Source organism: Patella vulgata, chromosome 7 (assembly GCF_932274485.2).
Source record: "Patella vulgata chromosome 7, xgPatVulg1.2, whole genome shotgun sequence".
Taxonomy (NCBI): Eukaryota; Metazoa; Mollusca; class Gastropoda; family Patellidae; genus Patella; species Patella vulgata.
The window spans coordinates 68,150,681-68,174,023 of NC_065885.2; the positions used below are offsets into that span (position 1 = coordinate 68,150,681).

The following is a 23,343-nucleotide window of genomic DNA, read 5'->3' on the forward strand; positions in this document are numbered from 1 at the left end:
TATTTATAGTTTGTATGTTTAAACGTAACTTGATATTCTACTGTCACTATATGTTTATTCTGTGAACTTTGACCTGTTGTATACCACAGTAAACTTTATACCTATATCATGAGTGTTGGACTATTGTACAATGTAGGATGATGACAAATAGAAATCATGTTTTAGATTTTGTTTGTTATAATATCTATATTAGTAGCATTGTTTTTGTTGTTTTTTTTCTTTTGAACGTATTAAAAAAGAGCAGCATTTAAGGAAAGTCTATTTTAATAGTTTCTCATATTTTTATACGTTCACACGTAATGAGGATGCGTATAATTATATCCTGACCACCATTCGTCAGTCCATTTTGACTGTTAAAACTTGTGATACAGGACCTTTTTTTTTTATATTTTGGTGAGTTTGTTTATTAGGGGTTAGCTGAACCGTATTAAAATCTTGGTAAGTTTGTTGATTAGGGGTTAGTCGAATCCTTGTAAAATTAAGAGTAGTCTGATTGTAAATCCTGGACTTTGCATCCCTTTTTTTCTCTTCATTTTTTTTTTATATTTAAAGCTTGTGGACCCGATACTGTACTGTTCTCTGTGGACCCGATACTGTACTGTTCTCTGTGGACCCGATACTGTACTGTTCTCTGTGGACCCGATACTGTACTGTTCTCTGTGGAATTTAATAAAACTTAGTTGGATCCTTTTAGCTAGACTTGTGTTGAGTTTACAACTGCTTTCAACCTTTCAACCAGTGTGCTTACATGTATGTCGTTCGGGGGTGGTTAGCGCGTATCATAAGGTCTGTGTTTGAGTCAACTGGCGTGGTTTCAATTATTCCCCAGTTGTACGTGACAAGGAGTAGGGTGCCTGTCCAACCTCGTGGGTTTTCTCCAGATCCTATTGTTCCCTTCCACTGCTAAAGACCCCTACGTGCAAGCGAATTATTGAAATAAAATTAAATCATATGTTAGTCCTGAAATGACCTAGTTTGTGTTGAGTGGACGTTAAACCCCATCTCATTGGAAGGCTTGACATCGAACCTATATAGTCCGTGGATTCAAGGGCGTGGATTTGTCATAACTTTTGGGGGGGACGGACGAACCCTGGGACCTTTCATTACCAAACCAAAATAATAATTACGAACAGTTTACCAGTGTTATTTCGATGAAAGCTGTAACTAGGGGTAATATGATGACGATATGATAAAATTGACTACATACAATTAAGGAGAAAGATATCGTGAAGATCAGTAACTGTGGCGAGACCCAAGGTTAGATAGCCTTCAGAACGGGACATTCATGTGGATATAAACCTGAAAATCTGTCCTGGCGATCAAAATCATGGGGGGGGACAGAGACCTATTCGTCCCCCCCTTCTGATTCTAATGGGGGGACCCCCCCCCCCCCTAAATCCACGCCCATGCATGGATTTCCGTTTTTAAGTTGTATTTTAAAATATGTTAGATATTATAACTGATTATATCGGTTATTGTTAACATACGAATGTTTACTCACCTAATATTAAATAACATCTTTCTTGTCGTAGCGCTATTTTCTATTGCCTGTTTTTTTAAATCAGAATGACGACAGCGGTGAGTTGAATGACAGGTGTAAACATCTTCAGTTTGTCCCCATTTCATTATCTCACTGATAATATATACAATGAAGTCATGTACCATGTGTCCCTGATGGTGGGTTAAAGGTCAAAGTGTATGGGGTAACGACCAACTGAAGGTTCTGAAGTGCTTCATGGTTTAGATCTATATTGTCAATGTTTGTACTGTATCACAGCTTTTTAATATTTTGTGAGTTTTTTTGTTTAGTTGGTTGAATAAGTCTTAATTCAGATATTGTGAATGGGGTGAAAGTTGAGAGGTCGTGTAGACTGATGTGTTGTGTATATGACTGGGTTGTTATATATATGAACGTAGGTAGGTCGACTACATGATACCATGGACCATGTGTAACTACAGAGAAATCATTGTGTAGTGATAGTTGTACGGATTCATTCATATACTAGATGTTTGGTATGTATAAATATTGTATGGATGTACGATGGTGGATATATTGAACAGATTATTCACGGTATTGTGAAGGAGTTTATATCAAGTAGGATTATGAGGATTTGTATGATATATATATTGGAGTAACACTGAGACTAACACATGGTTGTTTTTATGTAGTTTATATCAAGTAGGATTATGAGGATTTGTTTGATATATCTGACTAACATCCTGTAATCATGAGACTAACATGTGGTTGTTTTTGTGTAGTTTATAGTAAGTGGGATTATAAAGACCAGTATGATATATTAGAATATCGGAGTAACATCTTGTCATCATGAGACTAACACATGGTTGTTTTTATGTAGTTTTTATTAAGTGGGATTATGAGGACTTGTATGATATATCGGAGTAACATCTGTCATCATGAGACTAACACGTGGTTGTTTTTGTGTAGTTTATTGTTAAGTGGGATTATGAGGACTTGTATGATATATTAGAATATTTGAATAACATCCTGGGGGGGGGGGGGGAATGGTTAAGATGCCCGCGTTGTATCATAAGGTCTCGCATTGAGTCAAGTGGCGTGGTTTCGATCCCGTCTTGTACATGAAAAGGAGTAAGATGACCTGTCCGTCCCACTGGTAAAGATCACTACATGCAAGCGAATTATCGAAATAAAATTAAAACCATATGTTAGTCCCGAAATGACCTAGTTCTGTCGAGTGGACGTTAAACCCCATTTCTCTCTCTGGTTATATGTAAAACGCTAGTGAAAGATAATGAAGCGAGGACAGTCGTGTTTCAGTCTCGTAATCTTCTATAATGTGGAGGGAGAGAGGATTTAACCAGAGCAGTGTCATTTCAACATGTTCTCAACTTTATATTACAACTACCAAGGGATCTTCTCTATCCACTGGACCCAAGTTTTTATCTTGTGCTGTCAGTCATACAGCTTGGAACTGATATTTCATTGGTTCATAGAGTCATTCATATTGGTCAAACCAGTTTGCGTGATGACCAATCAAATCCATTGTTATTTGAGACAAGGCAAATATGTGATTGTCAAAAAGGGTTGGGTGTTGTCTAGTGATCTAGTTGTCTGATGCGTGAGTTAAGTAGAAAGGGCTGGTTTCTTTGGGTTCTCTGGTTTCCTCCCACTGCTAAAAACAACCTACAGACAGGCAAGCAAATTATTGAAATAAAATTGAACTATAGCCTAGTCTCGAAATGATCTAGTTTGTCTCGAATGGACATTATACCTATTTCTCTATCTTGATTGTCAATTGGATGAATATTAGACAAAGAGCTTTCCATAGTCACATGGTAATGTACTCATTAACTGAACTACGGGTGACATCCAAACATCCACTGACACTCAGTTGTTTATACTCCTAGTTGTTTATACTCCCAGTTGTTTATACTCCTAGTTGTTTATACTCCCAGTTGTTTATACTATCAGTTGTTTATACCTCCAGTTGTTTATACTCCTGGTTGTTTATATCCCCAGTTGTTTATACCCCTAGTTGTTTATACTCCTAGTTGTTTATTCTATCAGTTGTTTATACTGGTTGTTTATACTCCTAGTTGTTTATACCCCCAGTTGTTTTTACCCCCAGTTGTTTATACTCCCAGTTGTTTATACTCCTGGTTGTTTATACTCCTGTTTTTTTTTTAAATATATTATATATATATATATATATATATATATATATATATATATATATATATATATATACATACACTCAGTTGTTTATACTCCTGGTTGTTTATATCCCCATTTGTTTATACTCCTGGTTGTTTGTACTCCTGGTTGTTTATACTTCTGGTTGTTTATACCCCCAGTTGTTAATACTCCCAGTTGTTAATACTCCCAGTTGATTGTTTATATCCCCAGTTGTTTGTACTCCTGGTTGTTTGTACTCCTGGTTGTTTGATACTCCTGGTTGTTTTATGCTATCAGTGGTTTATAGTTTCAGTTGCTTATACTCTCAGTTATTTCTTCTCTTTTTTGTAAAATTCATCTACTTAGTTTAAAGAGTATTTCTTAGAAGGTTTGTCTATTTATATTAATAGCTGTGTTTATTAAAATATTTCTTAGAAACTTGTCCTAATTATTTTAATAACTCTACATGTTAATTAGGATGTTTTCAAAATCGTATAATTAAAATTTTTGGAGTTTGATCAACTTTCATTTCTGACATTTTCATCTCCTGTATTTAAAATTGTCGATCAGAAAACGTTGTATTTACTGGTAATCTAGTGGATTGAAGGTTTTATAATTCCACAAATTATTACAGTGACTCCGCAGTCTTTATAAAGGAAAATATATGACAGGGGTTTCAGTGATTGGAATATCCACAGGATATTTGTAAATATTCTCAAGGGGATATTATTTAATTAAATAACCTTTGGATAGGATTTCACTAGTCTTTTTCATTTATTGTTCTTAAGTTTTAGTGGATTCAAGTCTAAAAAGGAAAATATCTGGGGGGTTTCTGTGGGTGGAATCTTCTTAGGATATTTGTGAATATTCTTAATTAAAAAATCTTTTGATAGGATTTCATACTAGTACCTTGTCTTTTGTTGTTTTAACGAAATCCTACGTATTTTTAGGTGAAGCCGGAATTAAAGTGCACTTCTGTGAAACGCGGATTTCCGCTACAGTGGATCAGTAGTAAGATAGCAAAGCAATCTGTGCTTTTCACACTTCAGTGGTTCCAGTCCAGTCGTTGTGTGGGATTATTTTTCACAATCAGATTTATAATCCTCAAAATATTTGTCTAAAAAACAAAAAGAAACAATCTGTTTTGCTGCAGTCTATTGGATAGTGGATCCTGTTATTGTTTGTTCAAACCATTCTTAAGGATATAACATGGAGAAAACGCATATTAATATTGCGCCGATGTTGAGTCGTTCTCGACGCCCTTCTGCGTTAATCGAAGAAAGTCACGTTAAACAAGTCAAGGTAACAATCTAATTTTTATTTCATTTATTTTTATTTAAAGATGCATTTCCTTGATAATTTGAACGATGATTATGTGGTTGTTATGATTGGGGGCAATGATTATGTCATAATTGCGAGAATGATTATATTATGATCGGGACAATGATTGTGTCATAATTGGGACAATGATTATGTTATAATTTGGATTATGTTATAATTGGGACAATGATTATGTCATAATTTTGACAATGATTATGTTATAATTGGGACAATGATTATGTCATTATTTTGACAATGATTATGTCATAATTGGAACAATGATTATCTTGTAATTGGGACAATGATTATGTTATAATTGGGACAATGATTATGTCATAATTGGGACAATGATTATGTTATAATTGACACAGATTATGTCATAATTTTGTCATTGATTATGTCATACATGTAATTGGGGTGATGACTATGTTATTACTGGTATGACAAGGTGACAAGAAAAAAATCAACAATTTTTAATAAAACACAATAATCCAGACTAAAAGCAGGTTAGAAGCAGTAAATACTCGACTTCTCAAATGACAAATCACATATACTGGTCCAAAAATAATTTACATCAATCATTTCTAACAGAGGTTATAATTACGGCCATCTGAAGTTCCATGTCTATTGATTGGAGGTTAAACCCCATCTCTTTCTCACTGTACAGTCGACCATATTAGTATGTACATATATAAAGAGAGTATATAATTATAATGTTGACGTACCTGTACAGGTAAAATATACAGGTGATATGAAGGTTAATTATAAAGGTTATTTCCTTTAACATTTCTTATTAAGTGTAAGAAATTAGAAAGGAAGGATAGACACTAGATGACAAATTGCTATCAAATTTACGGACCATGATATAGGGCTTAGGCCACAGTACTGTTATATCTTTTGCTAAGATGAACAAAACATTTCTATAATTCATAAATATAGTATTACCTACAATTGTTTTTATTTGTTTGCTCAGAAAATACCCAGCAGAGATAAACTATGCTAGATTAAAATGTGGTTTTTTTTAAAGTCTAAATGAAAATTTTGCTTTGTCCATCACTTATTTCCAACACATTTTGTAAATCTGAAAGTATCACTCACAGATAATCAAATTCCACTGACAACCTTTAATTTGTAAAATTGTGTTTGTGGTGTATGTTAGTGTCGTATAAAATTGTTTTTGTGGTGTATGTCAGTGTCGTATAAAATTGAGTTGGTGATGTATGTCAGTGTTGTATAAAAAGGCTTTGCACAGGCAACTGTAAAAAATTATTTTGTAAATTTGAGCAAAATACTTGCAGGTATCGCACGTGACGACTTAGTGTCCAATTCTGTTACGTCCCGGTTGTACGTGACAAGGAGTAGGGTCGCCTGTCCAACCTCGTGGGTTTTCTCCGGGTCCTCCGGTTTCCTCCCACTGCTAAAGACCCCTACGCGCAAGCGAATTATTGAAATAAAATTAAACCATATGTTAGTCCCGAAATGACCTAGTTTGTGTCGAGTGGACATTAAACAAAATTTCTCTCTCTCTCTCTCGCTTCAATAAATTATTACTAATTCACATTACTAATAAGCATCAATGTGTTAATTTCTATTATAATAATGTGCTAAAATATCAGACTGATCGAGTTAAACAATGATACATGTCATGTTAATTCAACTGGGAAGTTTAAAATATAAGTTTGAATAATAGTAATCAACCGTAAGAAATACGACACCCTTCAATATAATATAGTGAGAGTATAATTAAAGGGAGTAGACACTTTACTTTAAATGTTTCTGTCTCATTAAAGCCCCCCTTTATTAAGTTCTCACTATAGTTAAAAACTAGATAATGTAAAGTGAATTTGCTGAAAATTTCAGTCCAATTGATCAACTCTGAACCGTGTTTTTAGCTTTTGAATTTTGGGCCTAGCCTCAATCATCATAACTAAAGTCAGTACGATAAACATTTAGTCTTAATATCCATTTTTGGATTAAATCATCAATGAGCGTTGAGCAGCAAATCAGATTCAAATCCACTAAAAATCTTAACACATAAGATGACATCGAGAGTTGATTATGGTCTTTTCATGTTAATTAATATCTGATTAATAGTTTATATAACATTTCAGGCCTAAAGAAAAACCTGCAATTGGCAGATTTGGCTCTTGCAATGTACAGTAGGTTTAAATAAAATGGGGTTTAACGTCCTACTGTTTTTCTCCCACTCGGTTAATGAAGACGGGCATATGCCATACAGTGTTCTATGAGGGAAATTTTGCACGGGCAGCGGCACTATGGCCTACTCTTATATCAAATTCCAACTGCCAAGGGATCTTTTACATGCACTCCAATGTATACACAGGACCTCGGTTTTCCATCCCATCTGAACGACTAGACAACTGTCCTTTTCAGGCCCACCGTCCTGCACCACTGACAAGAGGAAACCACGTCGGAAAATCCACACTACACACTAATACATGCCAAACCTGGGGACAATGGAGCACACAAATTACACAGACATTGAAAGCAAAATTAATGCCTGGGGTGATGAATTTAGGTATGAAATAAAATGAAACGGGGTAATGAAGACGGGCATATACCATATAGTGTGCTATGAGGGAAAATTTGCTACGGCCTACTCTTTATTTTGAATTCCAGCTTTCAAGGGTTCTTTTACGTGCACGCCAATGTGTACACAGGATCAGGTTTTCAGATCATCCAAACAACTATATGTTGTCCCTTGAAAGGCCCTACGTTCTACATCACTGACAGGGAGAACTACGATGGAAAACCCTGATGACCTTTCTCGGCCAACACAAACACAGGACCTCCAATTTAGCGAGTAAACGTCTTCCTTATTAAGGTACCGCTGTTTGCCTATTAGCGATGTTATAATGAAATATCAATATGATGATTGACAGTTTGATAAACAGACATCAACTGTGTTAATTGATGTTTCTGATTGACCTCCGTGTAGATTATTGAAACTTTGTGTAGGTGTTGATTAGGCGTTGACTTGTTGGTCATCATCATGAAATGAATAACAAGTTGGATTGTTCACATGTATAATTATATCACTTGAAGACAATACTCCTATTAAATAATAAAACTATTGTTAGAGCGATACCCTGTTAACAATTATTGGTGCATATCACTTGAAGACAATACTGGTAGTAAATAATTAAAACATTGTTAGAACCATATACCTGATAACAATTATTGGTGCATATCCATATCAGGTTTATAAAGAGGAAATTTGATGGTCAACTCTCTCTCTCTCTCCCTCCCCTATAAACCCCTCTCTCTCTCTCTCTCTCTCTCACTCCCACCTCTCTCCCCCTCTCTCCCTCCCTCCCCCACACCTCTCTCTCTCTCTCTCTCTCTCCCTCCCCCATAAACCCCTCTCTCTCTCTCTCTCTCTCTCTCTCTCTCTCTCCCCCCCACCTCTATCTCTCTCTCATCCCATTTGACTTTGTGAAGGTCATAAAGAAGACAATGAACTGTAACAACAGAAAGATGAATTAATTGTGAAATGTTTGACGTCATGACAACACGATGTGTACTGGATGATATATCCGTCAGTTAGTCGTAAAACGTGGAGAAATTTTACCATATAAATGTTGAAATAAGGAAATATAAGATGACATTAGGATGGATTAACTTCCTGTAGGCCATAATCATGTTTATTTCAAGAGATGTTTTCATAATGTAATAATAAAACATAGAAATGAAATAAATTGTGGTTTAACTTCAGTTGCCCTCGGTTACTGATTTCATTGACATAAGCAACCGTGTAACTGATTGAATACAGTTGATTCCAGTTGTAAAGTCACATAAGCTCCACTTAAGGGAAATGAAATGAAATGGGTTTTGATGATTTGACCTTTCTGCACCAACTGGACTAATGAAGACCGTGTGTTATGAGGGACATTTTAGGGAACCTTATTTTAGGTGACCTTATTTCGAATTTTAACTGTGAAAGGTTCTTTTACGTGTGGGAGGGGGGGGGGGTTTGTCCGAATGGTTAGCACGTGCGCGCTGTATCATACGGTCTGTCATTGAGTCAACTGGCGGGGTTTCGATTCCCCGGTTGTACGTGACAAGGAGTAGGGTCGCCTGTCCAACCTCGTGGGGTTTTTCCGGGTCCTCCGGTTTCCTCCAACTGCTAAAGACCCCTACGCGAAAGCGAATTATTGAAATAAAAATGAACCATGTGTTAGACCCGAAATGACCTAGTCTGTGACGAGTGGACGTTAAACCCCATTTCCCTCTCTCTTTTGTGCACACCAGTGTTTACACTTGAACACGTTTCTATAGGATGTATAGATTATAGTAATATATATAAAAATTCTATTTAATCATCTGCTCTAAGCATGTATATTATACAGGTTAGTACAGGTATCTAAAAATTAAAATGTTGAGAAAAGAAACAATGTTATTAAACCAGTGTTGAAATCAGTTTGTGTCGGCATACCTTTTATCTTTTCATCGTTTACCTTGAAACAAAGTAGTGCAGCTATTAAAGTAGATAAAGTACAAATACTTAAACATGCATTATGCAAGAGCAAAATCTGCTTATTACAAGTCTTTCTTTAGGCCTGAAATGTTATCTAAATTATCAATTAGACATTAATTAACTTATATATCCAGACCATAATAAACTCTCGATGTCAAGGCTAGCCTTCGATGTTGGCTGGATTAGATTCCAATATGCCGCTTAATGGCCATTGATAATTAAATCAAAACAGTGGAAAATCGAGACTATGCTGTTTATATTAATGATTTTAGTAATGATGACCGAGACTATGCGAAAATTTCACCCGCTTCGTTCTCGGCTCATAGTGGATCAATTTGACTGAAATTTTCAGCAAATTACATTTACACTATCTAGTTTTTAAATATTATAGCGAGAACTGCCATCTCTTTATCTTATCTCCCATAATGTATCTTTAATCTATGTTTACGGTAGATAGATATATAAATAAATAAAAAAGACGTCCAGGTTAAAAAAACGTCCAGGTAAAAAATCAAGCACTTCTATCGACGTCATCAGATAATAATTAAATATTTAGCCATACATTGTGTATATATATAGAGAGATTGAAGCCTGTTACATAGTTTGATTGCCTACAACCTGTCTCTTGTCATCCTAATAAGTTTATTGTCTTGTTTTCTCTTCGTATTATCTCATTATTTATTCATTATTCCCTATAGATTTTGTAATAAATACTGGAAGATCGGTGACTTTTACGTACAGAGTTGAAATATGGACACAATATTCATAGAGTAAATGTAAATTTGTTAAAAAAAATCATGTCAGCTGAAGAGAGTCACAGCTGGCAACACAAAACAAAATAGAAAAATTTATATTATCCAACAATATTTTCTTTATAAACCATTTTTGATCTTAGAACTGTTATCAAATCTTAACATCCTCTTAATGTATAAAACGTTATTACAGAGAGATTGTTCGTGATGTGTTTTAACGAGTTATGGTGAGAATCTGTTTAAGCCATTCTGGAATAGTATGAAATGTCAAGGTCATTTAGAATCATCCAGATTTCCTCGTGAACAGTATACGACTGTATTATATCATCGAGATGTAAACATCGATGTCGTTTATTTATTTCATGATTTTATTATTATCAACATTTCATGTTTTAATAGTTGTTGAAGTGAAACCTTTAATTACTGTAGAATAAACAGGAGCATAAATAGTGACCATAGAGTATATAGTACGCGCCTAGAGTATGAATTTGGGGATGAATTGGTGCTTTACAAATATACATTATTAATATTATTAAATATCAACATATAGAAAATTATATAAAAAGATCTTCAGTGGCTAAGTGGCTAAGACGCTGGCTCACTAGCCTGGAGGTCGGGTGTTCGATCCCTGCATTGGCCAAGAAAGTTCATCCAGATTTTCCGGCATGGTTTCCCCTAGTCAGTGATGCAGGACGGAGGGCCTGACAAGGACAGCTGTCTAGTCGTTCGGATTAGACGGACAACCAATGTCCCGTGTACACATTGGCGTGCACGAAAAAGATCCCTTGACAGTTGGAATTCGATATAAGAGCAGGCCAGAGTGCAGCCGTTCGGGCAAAATTTCCCTCATAGCACACTGTATGGCGAATGCCCGTCTTCATTAGCCCAGTCGGAGCAGAACAGTGTGACGTTAAACCCCATTTCAATTCATTTATTTTCATTTCTCGGTCAAATAAGAAAGTAACGAGACATGATTTGCAGTTTTTGGTAAATATCAATTTTCTCACGCTAATATGTACTCAGATTGATTATTTAACATTTAATTCAGAAAACAAAATCTAAATATCAACGCTAGATAATTACTCGGCTTGGTTTCACTTGGATTTAAAATAGGCCCATCAATTTGGTTCACGACTCGAGTTCCATATAGTAGAATGGCATTAAAAAAACCTCAATAAGTGAATGATTCTCGTGGAAAACTTTCCTTAACTGCTCTATTTATAGAAAGCAGCATAGTTCTATAGTAATTTTCAGTTTATCATAACTTTGTAAATTCTAACAGAATTGAATTATTTTTGGACTGATATTTCATTCAGAGATTCAACTTTAACAATATAGTAGTTTGTAATGTGGGGCTTATGTCCACCTTACAACTGAGAGCAACTGAAAAAGGTTGACCTGAGCAAGACTAAGAAACTAGTTCCATTCAGTTGAAGCCAGTTGCCTGTGTTTAATTTTCTGCAACTGCGGCCGTCGACATGAGCGCTCTTACAACTGGAAATAACATCATGTGACAAGAGATGTGTCATGTGACTTTATAAATAGGCAAAATGGAAGCGAAACAAAAGAATCCTCTACAATGTAATAATAGAATTGTGGCAAGACCAACCATGCCTTAGGGGTGCTTCTTCTAAGGTATTTGCCATTTTGTTAAACATGTGATAATTGAATTAAGTCACATGTTAATTGTAATCACTGTTAGTTCTGAGTCAACATGACAGCTCTGAATTCAGTTGCTGATTTGATTGACATAAGCAGCCTTGCAACTGATTGAATACAGTTGATTCCAGTCGACATAAGCTCCACTTAAGGAAAATGAAATGAAATGGGGTTTAACGTCCTACTGTTCTGCTCAACAAATCTTTGTTTTAAAATACGTAAAAATCATTTAACATCCCCAAAAATCATCTAATTTGTTCTTGTGTCCAGTTTAAAGCTGATCATTCAATTTTGATAATGAATACCAATTTACAAGTGTTTAATTTCTCGATAACTGGTAAAAAATAAACAACCCAAATGATTATTGATGTATAATGATTGATTTATTGGTCAATAAATTCAATATACAAGTCCGAACATAACGTACCTGTCACAGTTGTCTGACAAAATCTGTGACAGGTGTCTGATCTCGAGGCATGTGTGTCTGTCTTTATTAGCTGGGATGGTTCTGGACGTTAAACATTTTCTTTCCATTTCTTGTTGATAGACACTATTTCTGATTGATCATGTTAAATTGAATGGTGTAATTTAGTTGGTCCAATCGTTGTACAGTTAGTAAAAGGATATAAATATTTTAATTACAAATAATGAACTAAACTGTCAGTTTCACAGAAATTCACCTCGATCATCATTAAAACATGTATCACCCCACAGATAATATTTTATCCTTTACCAAACTCAAGCTGACTTAAGATATTTTATTTCATTATCTTGCACAGAATTACTAATAATACTTATAATTAATTTATATAGTGCGGACAATTTAACTCAATTTAACTCAATTTAACTCAATGAGGCAAGCATAATTAAGACCTTGAACACAGGTTTGACTGATTGTTATCCAGGGTTTAATGGACCTGCGTAGGAGTCCAACCTTCGACGATGGGTTCTATGTTTAATCTAGTGGGGGTGTAAGATTGAACATACAATAATTCAACAACTCACTTCAATTTTTGTAACAATACTTAAAGAATGATATATACAATAATAACACACTGACTAGGTAACTATATAAGGAACAGTATCTAAAAAATAACTTATCAGAAACCTGCCCTTCAGTATGTTCTACTGCCTGCCTGTGGTCAACATCCGTCTTTTTCTCAATAAACAATTTTCAGGACTTATACCTTTCGCTTTGTTTCTTAGTAACCCTAAATTTATAATCCTTAATACCTTACTGGATTAACTTGACAATAGATAATAATTTATGAAACAATATCTCTCTAATATAATTATAGAGTTGACTTTAAAGTAGCTAAGTCTCTAACTCAATATCATCTAATGTCTTCGATATTGAAAACACAAATTATTTGTTAATTTAAATCAACATCGATGTTGTGATCTTACCGAGAAAAGATGTGCTTCTGATATCCAATATTCATGACAAAATAAACATTTTAACATTGGTACGCGAATCGTGTACGATAATGTGTTTCAGTGCCATTTGTAACAAGGGACTCGAAGAACGAGGCTAGACATATTCAACAAGTCATGTCAATCGGTGACGGCATATGCTTATCCAGAGAGCATGCGTATTGGTGTAGACTGGAATAATAAGACGCTAAAGATTGCCATTCGATTGAGACTTCTGGCATGTTTTGTCAAACATAACTGATGTGAAATTAAGAGTAAAAATGGAAACGATTGAATGTAAACCAGTTTGTATACGTTCATATTACATCATTATATGTGTCAATTTTAGGTCCCAAATATTAGGGATTTAGCTCCTTTAATTAGGTTTCAGGTTAATCTGTAATGGCTGGGACCTTCGTATAACTATACTCTAATTCTACCTGGTCATATGATCATCTGTCAGTCATCTTTCAGATATCAGTCAGTCATCTTTCAGATATCAGTCAGTAGATATCAGACATCTTTTAGATATCAGTCAAGTCATCTTTCAGATATCAGTCAGTCATCTTTCAGATATCAGTCAGTAGATATCAGTCAGTCATCTTACAGATATCAGTCAAGTCATCTTTCAGATATCAGTCAGTAGATATCAGTCAGTCATCTTTCAGATATTAGTCAAGTCATCTTTGAGATATCAGTCAGTAGATATCAGTCAGTCATCTTTCAGATATCCGTGTACATTAAATATTCTCATTTGAATCCTTGCATCGATCGATCAATATTTATGTTTAAATTGGTGATTTGCTGGTGAGCATGGACTGTGAAATGAAATAAAATTGGGTTAAACGTCCTACTGTTCTGCTCCGACTGAGTTAATGAAGATGTGAGTACGCCATACAGAGTGCTTTGAGGGGAATTTTTCCCGGATAGCGGCACTACGGCCTTCTCTTATATCGAGTACCAGTTGTCAAGGGATCTTTTACGTGCTCGCTAATGTATACATAGACAGGGAACTCTGCTGTTGCATGAGAATTACATTGAGTAACACCCACTGTGTCTGTCAGTCAAGGACACTTTCTGTGGTAATAGCATTTATGACAGCCACTGCCCAACCTCCCCCCACCCCCACTGTAGCATCAGAACCACACCTAGTTAACACTCACCCCACCCCACACTGTAGGATCAGAATCACACCCAGTTAACACCCACCCCACCATACACTATAAGATCAAAATCCCACCCAGTTAACACCCAAGCCACCCCACACTGTAGCATCAGAATCACTCTCAGTGAAAATCCTACTCCACACTGTAACATCAGAATCCTACCCAGTGACCATCCTACCCCACACACTCAGTTACCACCCTACCCCACACTGTAGCATCAGAATCACAAATAGTTACCACCCTACCCCACATACTCAGTTGCCACCCTACCCCACATACTCAGTTGCCACCCTACCCCACACACTCAGTTGCCACCCTACCCCACACACTCAGTTACCACCCTACCCCACACACTCAGTTGCCACCCTACCCCATATACTCAGTTGCCACCCTACCCCACACACTCAGTTGCCACCCTGCCCCACACTGTAGCATCAGAATCACACTCAGTGACACCTGTTGTGGCATCAGGTTCTATGACACTCACTGGGACATCAGAATCACACTCTGTGACACCCGCAATGAGACAACATCTTTTGTCCTGGCCGCAGGCAATACAGAAGAACAATAAGTTGTATGTTAAATCAATTTGTCCTTTGTTGAAGGACAAACAAGATAACCCGTCTTCAGATGTGACAACTTAACGAGCCACAATAAAATATTTATTTCTACCAGTCATAAATGTCACTTACCATTTTAAAAGAAACCAAAACCCGACAAAGTGACAGAATTATTTATGTAGGAGAACGATTGATATTGAAATGATTTTATTATATACTTATCGTAGCTTGTTTCACGATCGTAAATAAAGAATATCAAATTGTCAAGATTCTTTCTGGGTTGATACTAAACGATTTATTGATCTCATAAAATATAACATGTTCTATTACTGGACAATTTCTATAACCTGGGTAACTTGAGGGGCTTGAATAGTTTTTCAAGGTACTTCATACTGATTTCTTTAGTATTAGTCAATTGAAACTGATAGAATTTGGTCTGTTTACATAATACATGATCTTTCTATAAAGTGGAAGATCGGGAGTGTTCAAACATGGATTCGAATTCGATTTGTTTTCCATGCCTATTCAAACAGATGTGTTTTTTTAAGCCTATTCAAACAGATTTTTTAGTATTCGCTATTTGAGGCCAGTTAAAAGTTTATAGAATTTGATCAGTTAATGTCTCCTATCGTAAGTGAATGTGGACCGAACTAAACCCAATCAAAACTGTGGACAACTACACAGACATTGCAAGCAATACACAACAACTAGGTCATTTCTGGTCTAATATATGGTCTTATTCACTGAGCCACCGCATCTCCCTGCTTTTAAATAAGACTACTATTGTATATGGACTAAATAGCATGTTGTATATTTCACCTTTTAAGTGAGAAATGGGGTTTAATTTCCACTCGAAACCAAACTAGTTCATTTTGGGACTAACATATTCCAATAATTTGCTTGTGAGTAGGGGTCTTTGGTAGTGGGAGGATACTGGGAACCCGAGGAAACCCCACAAGGTTAGGCGGGCACTATAGATCTTCAACAAAACAATATGCAAAGGCCAGAAGTAAATAAGATATTTATCTTGTCGTGAAGATGGATACTGTAATTAATACACACGCTATAATGTCTGGTATATGATATATACTTTCCACTTCTGTGTACCAAGTTAATAAAATTGAAAAAAGTTTATTTAGTGTTTGTGTGTAGAACAGATGTGAAACGGAGTAAAACCGCATCACAAAACAGTATACTAAATTTTGGATATGGCGGCCATTTAGGTTAGAGATCTTTTCTCGAAGTATGAAGTAGATGAATCTCAGTGTGGAGAAGAACATACTCTGAATTATTTATAACTGGTTGGAGAATCCTTTACAATAGGAATTTGATGAAAAGAGGACAAATGCTGCTGTCCAGGCAAAATTCTCCCCCCCCCTCCCAAGACTAGCTCACAACCTGCCTACGTGAAGTCTACAGGGAGAAACATGTATGGCTGTTATGAGCTAGTCTTAACATTGACAATATAACTGAATCATTGTTAACAAGACATTATATTCTCCTCCCTAACATTGACAATATAACTGAATCATTGTTAACAAGACATTATATTCTCCTCCCTAACATTGACAATATATCTGAATCATTGTTAACAAGACATTATATTGTCCTCCCTAACATTGACAATATATCTGAATCAATGTTAACAAGACATTATATTCTATTCCTACCCGGGGGGTTGGATGGCCGAATGGTTAACATGTGTGCGCTGTATCATGCGGCCTGTCATTTAGTCAACTGGCGTGGTTTCGAATCCCCGGTTGTACGTGACAAGGAGTAGGGTTGCCTGTCCAACCTTGTGGGGTTTCTCTGGGGCCTCCCACTGCTAAAGACCCCTACGCGCAAGTGAATTATTGAAATAAAATTAAACCATATGTTAGTCCCGAAATGACCTACATGTAGTTTGCGTCGAGTGGACGTTAAACCCTCTCTCTCTCTCTCTTTCTCTCTCTCTCTCTCTATTCCTACCCTGATTTTTCTACATGCCTATATTATTGATTTATAATTGTTTTAAATTATTCTTTTTCAGGAAATAAAATATAATTTAAACCCAAACAGATCTAGACTACGTAGTCGCTCCGTATCCCAGTCATCAACAGATAGTAACGATAGCAGTAAGTAATATTTTAAATTTTAAATCTCTAATCGTTAATCCCTTCCAAACTATAATATTATGAAATCTGAATCTATAAAATTACTATCAGTCCGAAAAAAAGGTTCAGTTCTCTTCAACATTTACACAGATATGATGTATTGATAAATGCAACATTTGGCAACATTTCACTTGGGACCAGGGTATCATTCAGATTTAACGTAAAAAGGAAAAAAAAATAAGCTTTACATCTAGAATCTAATACACGTATCCAGTTAATAGATTGTCAAGATTCATCAAAATACACCCAGTTTCTGCTACAGTGTTGTTTAAGAAACACTGTTCAGTTTTGATATTGGTCGTCTAGTTTATGATCATTAAGTTTAGTTCTGACATTGATCGTCTAGTTTATGACCATTTAGTTTCATAAACTAGACGACCAATGTTAAAACTAAACGATGTTTCTTAAACTACATGGTAGCAGAAACTGGGTGTTTTTTTATGAATCTTGATGGCATTTAACACTTTTAGGACAGCAATCTATTAACTGGATACGTGTATTAGATTCTAGATGGGAAGCTCAGTTTCTTTCCCTTTTCGTCAAATCTGAATGATACCTGGTCCCTAGTGTTTGCAGACAAAATAAACCAGATATTGTCACCTTTAATTATTGGGTAAATAGAGAATCTCCTACCAGTCTTTTTTGATATCAAAAAATATCAACACAAGTTGATAAAGTAACAAAAAACCAGGCTCTGCCGAGTCTTTTTTACTTTATCAACGAGTGTTGATATTTTTTGATATCAAAAAAGACGAGTTGGAGACTTTATTTATCACCCAATCCCTTCTTACATGCACAAATAGATAAATATAATTCTTTGCTGAAGACAGCAATTCAACCATTACAAAGTCCTTTATATTGACCCAGTGTTTCCATCAAGGTCAGTTGAATAACAATAGTTCATTTTTAATTTAAAAAAAGTTATTTTTAATAAGAAATGAACTGTTCTTTGAAAATAAAAAAAAGTAATTCCTTTTCAACTGACCAATCAAATTCATGTAAAGCGATATCTCCTAAGGAGATATCGCAGTAGATTATGAAATATATCACACAAGCGATATCTACTGTAGAATGTATTATTGGGTGATAAAATTTGTTAATAGGACTCTTTGTTTTCTTAAAATCCTGATGCATCATTCAGCGTTACAGAAATCCCTTGTAAACTATAACATTATGAAAGTTTAATTTCTAACAGAAATATTGGTCAAAAAATGATTCAAATCCATTCAGTATTTACAATCTATGCCGCTCGACCATAACACGGCACCACCATCAGTATTTACAAAGTTAATTTAAATTTAAATTTTATCAATGTAGGCTGCTCGAGTGTAACAAGACACTGCCATCTTTTATTGGTAGCTGTGAAACCTGATTGACCTAGTTTAAAACTTTGATCTAATTCAAGTCCGGAAGATTATCTAGCGTTGATATTTTTATTTTGTTTTCATAATTAAATGTTAAATGATCAAATGAATACATATTTAGTGTGTATTAAGCCGTGAGCAATTTGATATTTTAGGGAAAATGTCAACACGCATCAAGACTTTATTAATTAATCAATTTGACTATCTTTTAAAGGGGAGTACATTGTGAAAAATGAGATATTGTCCGAAAAAATCATAATCAGGACCCGCGACTTTAAAATAATTTATTTTATACTGGTATAACAAACTGTTCATGCATGATGTTTGATTGTTAAATAACAGCGTGGCAACCAAACAATGTTCATGTCTGCTCCTTGGATTACTATAATAAACAATGTTATTAAAATATTAAAAGGATCTAAAAGGTTCAATTCAAGGAATTTGAAGACGTTATCATATTATAAAAAGACAAGCCTATATATATATATGAGATCTTTTGTGAAAGGAAAATAAGTGTTAGATACGATGCTTGGGTTAAAACGACAAATGGATATTGGTTATTAAATAATAAAGTATGTTTGTCATTAATAATGACGTCATTGTATTAATCATATTAAACATACATTATGACGTCACATTAATAATGACGTCATTGTATTAATCATATTAAACATACATTATGACGTCACATTAATAATAACGTCATTGTATTAATCATAATACATACATTATGCAAGAGCTAAATCTGCCTATTGCAGGTCTTTCTTTAGGCCTGAAATGTTTTCTAAAGTATTAATTAGACATTAATTAACTGATCCAGGCCTTAATCAACTCTTGATGGCATCAGATTTCTCTGATATTAAATAGATTAGAATGGTTCAGCGATACTTTGATTTAATCAAATATGGAGGACCGAGACTTAGCTTCGATCAACCAGAACGGTGGTTGAAATTATTGCACACATCTATCAAACCTTCAAAGGCTAATATCTTCGCTTGCAATAGAGTAATTTGAATGAAATTTTCAAATTATTCATTTTACATCATCTACTTTCGAACTAGTATAGCAAGAATGGCTAGTTCTTTATCTAAATCTTACATAATGTATTTTTAATATTAAATACATTTTTTGGACGGATATCCCTTGTCGAGATTCAACTTTCACTTTAGTTTAGTTTGCTGAGGGTTAACAATCCCGCAAATGACTTTCATTTATTTTATCACAATTTTCATAGACACTAATCCTTTATCTATAAAACCATGGATACTCTTACAATACAAGGGACATAACTCTATTTTGAAAATCAATGGATTCAGACCACATTTGATAATACCAGCATGTTAGTCTGATTTGTTTATACTTTTGTCCCATAATTTCAGTCAAAGTATTTAATTTTTTCCAAGCATTTCAACACTTAAATTATGATTAAAACGTGGCATAAAGTTAAAAAGAACATGGGAGGCTACTACAATAGTATTCTATGTACATTTGTCTAACCATCAGCAACCATTATAGGGGAAATAACTCCATATAATAGTTATATCAATTTGAATGGTGTCAGACTACTAATTTTGCACTATTTACACTAATGTTAGTTCCATTGTTCTTTGACTTACCGTATATTAAAGGAGAAGACCAACGATTTTCAACAAGATTTCAATAAATCTTAAATATATATTCAGAAATAATCCCCTATGTAAAACAAGCAAAAATGTTTTTGTAAGCAAGAAATTAATTTTGATTAAAAATTTGAAAGAGCCCAAACAATCGCAATTTTCAAATGAATATCTTGAAGGAGATAATCAGCTCCGTTGTTTTTGCTATGCACAGTGAAATGATCTCATTGTAGAAATATTTCTTTGCTAGAGAATTTCCCAAATGGGCGTCTCTTTAATAATAGAATATGTTAACCCTTAACCGGTCGACGTCAAGTGGTCAGGCTAAATAAAGGCTGACGTGAAATATTTTGTATGCCTATTTCAATCGACTACTGCCGAATAATTATAAATTGTGTAGACTCTTGTCACAAATAAAAAAGTTGCTGGGGATAAGTTGATCTATAATTTGCAAATCATTCTAAATCCTTTTCATCAGAAATATCGTCTTCAGAATCGGTGTCATCAATATAATCCGATTCGGAATAATTCATAAGTATTTCAACCACTTCGAGCATCTTTAACGTTCCCGACACTGTTAAATTACGTTTTTCGTCAAAAAATGTTGAACAAAGACATGTTTTTCTCAATGCCCTTGACAAGACATGTTCCTGCCTGACACGCATGCGTGGCCATCAATTAAATACGAAACTAAATACTCAAATGCGGCTTATAAAAAAGGTTCTTGCTGTGGTCGACTTTAGTCGACCGTGACCACTTAGCTGTATAACGTTGTGGTGACTATAGTCGACAATGACCGGTTAAGGGTTATTACAAGTCTTTGGATTAAAAATGGACAATTAGACTCATGATTTATCAACAACTTGCATTATATTTGTGGATGATTAACTTCTGGAATAATTAGTAGTCTTAATCCGCATATGAAGCAGTGTCAGTCAACAGTTGTCCTACTGACAAACTGTACCCTATAGTCAGTAAATGTCAAACTCAAATCATCTCATATTTTGTAAAATAATAAAACTTAGCAGAGATGTAAATTCAACAACTTGGCTTTATTTATTTTATAGAGGGGAGACAACTGTTGTTAGCTTACTGTCTAGTGTGTGTGTATTATATTTAATACAATATGTCAACTATAATATTATTATGTTAAATGTTTTTGTACAGAGATGTGTGAAATAATAAGAGACTGGTATTTTAGACATGTTTTTTCAATCTACCAAATGTGACTTTTAAAATTTTAAATTTAGAAGTGGAGGTACATATGACCATCTCTCTCTCTCTGCCTCTCTCTCTCTCTCTCTCAATGAAAGAATTTATAAGACTGACCTGCTGTATTAAAGTCTTGATATGAGTGTATTTCTTCTCTATATTCTGAAAATATAATAATATTTCGTATTTTAAATGTCATCAGTATGTCCGGAATATTAAAATATTTATTTCCTCAATATTGACAAGCCTAAATACAACCAATCAGTATGTGGTATATACTTGTTGCCAAAAGCAAGATGGCTAATGAGATACTTCCAAGTCGTAGACAGTTTAAACAAGTATTCTGATGAGACTTTAGCTGAAACAATATTATTATTATTATTGTTCAATTTATATAGCGCATTCACAAAAAAACAGTTCAAAAACATTTTTTAAATTAATGTGTTTTTAAGTTAGTCTTAACGCTGTCGATGAAAGAGGACTCTTGAAGGGTTTTTTGAAAGATCATTCCACATATTCCACTGAATTTTCACTGGTCTCTAAAATTTTCATATACAACTTACCAGTACCAGAATCAGCAGGCGCCTGTTGCACTGAGCCACTCTAGCTATTGAAAGTTTACTATATAAGTTTATACTATACTGTTATATGAGAATTAAGATCATATTTTTTGAGAAGAAACAATAAAAAATTGCCGAAACACATAGCCATACTTCTAAGCACTTTTGAACTTACATTATATGTTTTATCTCTATAGTGACACTGGGTATTGAGTAGAAAACCTGCCATTAAAACTTAAAAATAAACACGCGATTCGTGTGCCAATTTTAAAATGTTCATTTTATCCTAAATATTGGATATCAGACGCCCATCTTTTCACGGTAACATCAATGTTGATTTGAGTTGACCAATAAGTCGTGTTTGCAATGTCGAAAACTGTGGATGATATTGGGTTGATTTATTATATAATGTCAGAGACCATGATAATACTTTACACCATGGACTACATCGAATATATTGTTGGTGGTTTACATATTCATGACTCTACTTAACACAAGTTATAGACATTATTTTATTGTGTGTGGTTCTTTTCAAGTTATAGACATATTTACATTATTTTATTGTCTGTGGTTTGTTAATATGTCTGACGATTACCATTTTATGTTTAACATGATGTCAGACATTAAATCAACACGTTTTATTTAACGATAGAAAGTTGGTTTTATTTATTTTTATTGATGTCTGGAGATTGTGTAATATAATGGAGATTGGTTTTTTTATTCACGTAACCTTGATGGACAACATTTCTTTGATATCGAGTCAAAAAAACATAACGATTGATATATGATTGAATTTTATGTTGATTTTGTTTTGAGAATGCGAAAGAAATGATAAAAAATAGGGTTTAAAGTCCTTTGATTCTGGGAGCCACGGTGGTGAAGTGGGTAGGACGCTGACTGGCTATTGTATATGCCCGTCTTCATTATCCCAGTCGGAGCAGAACAGTAGGATGTTAAACCCCATTTCATTTCATTTCCCTCTGTTCTGCACCGACTAAGACAAAAGAAAAAAATGGGGTTTAATGTTAACTCGACACAAACTAGATCATTTCGGGACTAACATGTGGTTCAAGTTTATTTAGTTGTGGGTGGAAACTGGAGAAAATTCCCCAGGTGGGACACTCTACCGCACACCTCGTTCACTTTCTTCAGGTCCTTAGATTTCCTTCCACTGGTAAAAAAAACCCTACGCAGCAGCGCTACGGTCTACTCTTATTTCAAATTCCAACTGTCAAGGATTCTTTTACATGTAGGCCTACACCAATGTGTACCTGGACCTCTGTTTTTTTCCCCATCCGAACGACTATACAATTGGCATAAGCGAATTATTGAAATAAACCTGTTAGTCCCGGAATGACCTAGTTTGTGTCAAATGGGCGTTAAACCCCATTCCTCTCTTTTTCTCTAGCAGAAAA

At 34.8% G+C, this 23,343-nt stretch overlaps 1 protein-coding gene and 1 long non-coding RNA gene across 14 annotated transcripts in view; one reads left to right on the top strand and one right to left on the bottom strand.

Moving 5' to 3' along the window:
* The window catches only part of LOC126828523 (putative adenosylhomocysteinase 3), a 149,943-nt gene that overhangs the window by 54,068 nt on the left and 72,532 nt on the right, over positions 1–23,343 (top strand). Inside the window, exons 1-2 of one of the 2 annotated variants that reach the window (XM_050558329.2) lie at positions 4,819–4,957; positions 17,053–17,137. In XM_050558329.2, the coding sequence (XP_050414286.1) occupies positions 4,865–4,957; positions 17,053–17,137 (178 nt within the window). In that variant the 5' untranslated portion in view covers positions 4,819–4,864. Of the gene's footprint in view, positions 1–4,818; positions 4,958–17,052; positions 17,138–23,343 lie in introns of those variants that run through there. The other variant, XM_050558328.2, reaches the window with a different exon arrangement.
* LOC126828526 (uncharacterized) overlaps positions 1–23,343 on the bottom strand; it is a 74,574-nt gene that overhangs the window by 44,159 nt on the left and 7,072 nt on the right. For 5 of the 12 annotated variants that reach the window (XR_007683109.2, XR_007683111.2, XR_007683124.2 and 2 more), the window contains exon 2: positions 21,486–21,530. This is a non-coding gene — a long non-coding RNA (uncharacterized LOC126828526). Of the gene's footprint in view, positions 1–1,501; positions 1,658–4,564; positions 4,773–21,485; positions 21,531–22,103; positions 22,290–23,343 lie in introns of those variants that run through there. The other 7 variants (XR_007683110.2, XR_007683114.2, XR_007683117.2 and 4 more) reach the window with 4 other exon arrangements.